The sequence below is a fragment of the Solanum lycopersicum genome, chromosome 3 (assembly GCF_036512215.1).
Source record: "Solanum lycopersicum chromosome 3, SLM_r2.1".
Classification (NCBI taxonomy): domain Eukaryota; kingdom Viridiplantae; phylum Streptophyta; class Magnoliopsida; order Solanales; family Solanaceae; genus Solanum; species Solanum lycopersicum.
In genome coordinates, this window is record NC_090802.1 from 7,557,949 (window position 1) to 7,562,409 (window position 4,461).

The 4,461-nt window shown below is 45.2% G+C and overlaps 1 protein-coding gene across 1 annotated transcript; it reads left to right on the forward strand.

Moving 5' to 3' along the window:
• The first annotated feature begins 2,111 nt into the window (after positions 1-2,111).
• Positions 2,112-4,461, forward strand: LOC138347804 (uncharacterized). Its single transcript, XM_069296289.1, has one exon. It carries the CDS (start codon positions 2,114-2,116, stop codon positions 4,421-4,423), a length of 2,310 nt encoding a protein of 769 aa, XP_069152390.1. The 5' UTR covers positions 2,112-2,113; the 3' UTR covers positions 4,424-4,461.

The window sequence follows — 4,461 nt, forward strand, 5'->3', positions numbered from 1 at the left end:
CGTTGGCCTCATCAGAGACGAGGCCAATGAGTTGGCCCCACGTCGAGGGCCCCGTCCAGAGCTGCCACCACTATCTGATGACCTTGCGGATACGGTGGCCCAGGCTCGCACAACTACACAGGCATCCACAGACACTACCCCAGTCGAGTCTATCCCGGGTAGCAGCACAGCCCCTCTACCGACACCGGCCCCTCTTGCCCGAGTCCAAAAACTGGAGGCACAAATGGCCACTCTTCTGCATCATATCCAGCCGTGGATGCAAAAGTCTATTGCTGAGTTTGAGGCGCGTATGGGGAGGCAGATGCAGCAAAAGATTGCTGAGGTTAACCAGCGCCTCGATGCCTTTGAATTAAGAGTATTAGCTCGACCAGCCCCTCCGGTAGATGTGTCGACTCTCCAGGCTGCAGTCGCTAGTCTTCGTGCAGACATCGACACGATCCTAGCGGCAAGAGTGTCAGAGTCTGTCGAGCCTGCTGAGGATACTGTATTGGCGGCTCTGTTTCCTACTCCAGACATTCCCCCATCTTCCCCGAGAGAGAGTGCCAAGAGGCGGAGGGGTTGATCAGAGGATGAGGCGCGAGCAAGAAAGAAGGAGCGCCGAGAGATGGAGGCCACGAGGAGAGCCTCACTTGCTGAGGCGGAGGCACACCAGATCAGAGCATCACAGATAGCGGCTGGGGCGTCCAGCTCCCGCACTGTAGAGACAGCAGGAGGCACTACTGAGGGTGCAGTTGTTGCTGAGGACATCACTGAGGGTGTCCAGATTGCAGAGGATGTGGGTTCTGGGAAACCAGACCCACCAGCTTGTTGATCGACGGCGCTATGCGCCATAGGTTTGCTTCACCTACCCCTTTAATCTTTAGATTTTTTTATGCATTGGGGACAATTGCATGCTTTTTTGTTGGGGGTGGGGTAAATGGAAAGTGAGTGTTAGGGTGAAGTCTGAGTAGCCCAACTCACTATCCTCTTTTGGGGTTTTCTTGCCTGTGTTCTTTTTCCCCAAAAGACTGATTAATTTTTCTGTTGAACCGGCACGTTATATCTTTTGTACATAGTTTAACTCTGAAGCATGATGGCTGAAATGATATCCCGATAAAACTGGAAAAGGTTGCATGAAAAGACGTAGTAACTGATAATTGTGTGAATCTAAACATGAAATAGAGTTACACCATTGCACTACCCTAAACCTTCAAGTCGAACTAGGTGTCTGATAATCTGGTATAGTGATGAGATGTCAAGTGAGTGTGAGGAAAGTTGAATAGTCCACTACTGATACTGAGCTAGAACTTGCCTGGTTAGTCCTGCTAAAAGTAAGCTGTAACATACAATTAGGAAAGGATCATAGGCCCTTATTCAATATAGCCTATTCCTAGCCTAAATAAAAGAAACCAAATGAAAGTTATCCTTCGTTGATCCAAATAATTTGAGCTTAAAATTAGACCTTTCTTTTTCACCCCAACTGATCTTTTCTGGGAACAATATGTTGGCCCTGGTCCCTCCTTGGACATGTGCACCTCAGCTTATGCCAAAAGCATAAGTTAAGGGTGGCTAATGTATAAACAACCTTCGTTATGGCCCTGACCCGATTTTGGGTATTGTGTACCTTGACTCATGGCAAAGCCATGAGTTGAGGGTGGCTGTTTTGAGGAATGCTCTGGAAAGTGGGGTTGAAAGAACAAAGAGAGAGAAAGAACAAAAGTAAAGTGACTCAAGAACTCGTTGAAAAAAAAAGAAAAAAAAGAGAGAAATATTCAAGAATTACAAACAAGAAAAGAAAAGAGTCACTTACACAAATGAAGAAAGAAGGGAAACAGCAAGGTGAAAGAATAGGAGAAACTGGGCGAAATAAAGTGATATAGAGCGGAAGGTTTAGCCGATATGTCAAGGAGGGTAAAAAGTCACTAAAGTATACCTAAATATACCCTACCTGACTCTGAGCCTACGTTACAAGCTAAAAAAAAGTCCTATCGTGATCCAAAGGGTTGTATAGCGAACTTAAGGCAGTGAAAATAAGGTCAAGCTTATGGCAATAGGTATGAATGAGTGTGACTTTGTTCTGAGAGCGAGTGTTGAAATGTAATCTCTGGTTTCAGAGGTACAACATGCAGCTACTATGGCTCCTCGTATGGATGCTTCAATGGACATAGGCACGTTTCCTCATCTGACTACAGGGCCTATAATGACAAATGATCAGCATGAACTTTTTAGTAAGTTCTTGAAATTGAAACCTCCAGTCTTCAAGGGTGCTGAATCTGAGGATGCTTACGATTTTCTGGTTGACTGTCATGAGCTACTACACAATATGGGCATAGTAGAACGGTTTGGTGTTGAGTTCGTGAGTTATCAGTTTCAAGGGAACGCCAAAATATGGTGGCGGTCACATGTTGAGTGTCAACCAACGGAGGCACCACCTATGACTTGGGAGTCATTCTCTAGCTTGTTTATGGAGAAGTATATCCCTCGGACATTGAGGGATAGGAAAAGGGATGAGTTCTTGAGCCTAGAGCAAGGTAGGATGTCGGTCAATGCATATGAGGCTAAGTTTCGTGCACTATCCAGATATGCCACTCAACTTTGTTTCAGTCCACAAGAGCGGATTCGTCGTTTTGTGAAGGGGTTGAGGTCAGAGTTGCGGATTTTAGCCTTACAGGTAGCGGCTACAGCAAAATCTTTCCAAGAAGTGGTAGATTTTGTGGTAGAGGTGGAAGGAGTGAAGCCAGATGACTTAACCATGGCAACTACATCAAAAAGGTTTCGAAAGGGAGGTGAGTTTAATGGTTCTTACTCTAGAGGACAAGGTTCCGGAGGTTACTCAGTCCGACCAATTCAGTCTTCACTACAGACTGTAGTTGGGGGTCCAACCCCGACCGGTCAACACTTCTCTGAGAGACCTATGCATGAACCCAGAGAGTGCTATGGATGTGGGGAGATTGGACATATTAAGAGATATTGTCCAAAACAGAGTTACAGACCTCCAAATGTTAGAGGTAGAGGTGGTCATGGTAGAGGCCGTTATTCTGGAGGACGTGGTGGTCGAGGTAATGGTGGTCACCAGAACGGCCAAGGTGATGGGCAACCTGTAGCCACTACATCACAACATGGTAGGGGCAACGGACAGACGGGTGAGAGGGCCCATTGCTACGCTTTCCCTGGGAGATCTGAAGCGGAGGCATCTGATGCTGTCATCACAGGTAATCTTCTGGTTTGTGATTGCATGGCTTCTGTATTGTTTGATCCTGGATCCACATTTTCTTATGTATGTTCCTCATTTGCTAGTGGTCTAAATTTATATTATGAATTACTTGATATGCCTATTCCTGTTTCTACTCCGGTGGGTGAGTCTGTGGTAGTTGAAAAGGTATATAGGTCTTGTTTGGTGAACTTTGTGGGGAGCAACACTTATGTAGATTTGGTTATCTTAGAAATGGATGATTTTGATGTAATTCTGGGTATGACTTGGATTTCTCCGCAATTTGCGATCTTGGATTGTAATGCTAAAACGGTGACGTTAGCCAAGCCTGGGACAGATCCGTTAGTGTGGGAGGGTGACTACACTTCCAATCCGGTGCGTATCATATCCTTTCTTCATGCTAAGAAAATGGTTAGTAAAGGGTGTTTAGCTTTCTTGGCACGTCTCAAGGATGACACGACCCAGGTACCTTCGATTGAGTCGGTTTCGGTGGTCCGTGAGTTTCGAGATGTGTTCCCTACAGATCTTCCTGGTATGCCACCAGATAGGAATATTGATTTCTGTATTGACCTTGAATCGGGTACTCGCCCCATTTCTATACCCCCTTATAGAATGGCTCCCGCGGAGTTAAGAGAGTTAAAAGCCCAACTTCAAGAGTTGTTAAACAAAGGCTTTATTAGACCAAGTGCATCTCCTTGGGGTGCTCCGGTTTTGTTTGTGAAGAAGAAGGATGGGAGTTTTCAAATGTGTATAGACTACAGACAACTAAACAAGGTAACCATAAAGAACAAGTATCCTCTTCCTCGCATTGATGACTTGTTCGATCAGTTACAAGGTGCTTGTGTCTTCTCTAAGATTGACTTGAGATCCGGTTATCATCAATTGAAAATACGGGCAACGGATGTGCCAAAGACTGCTTTTCGAACGAGGTATGGGCATTACGAATTTGTAGTGATGTCTTTTGGTCTTACGAATGCCCCTGCTGCGTTCATGAGCTTGATGAACGGGATTTTTAAGCCATATTTGGACCTCTTCGTGATCGTATTTATTGATGATATACTGATATACTCAAAGAGCAAGAAAGAACATGAGGAGCATTTGAGAATGGTATTGGAAATGTTGAGGGAGAAAAAGATTTATGCCAAGTTCTCTAAGTGTGAGTTTTGGCTAGATGCAGTGTCCTTCTTGGGGCACGTGGTTTCTAAGGATGGAGTGATGGTGGATCCTTCTTAGATTGAGACAGTAAAGAAGTGGGTAAGACCTACTAATGT

Excerpts from the sequence above, each read along its gene's own strand:
- LOC138347804 (XM_069296289.1), top strand. The coding sequence starts at position 2,114 with ATGGCTCCTCGTATGGATGCTTCAATGGACATAGGCACGTTTCCTCAT.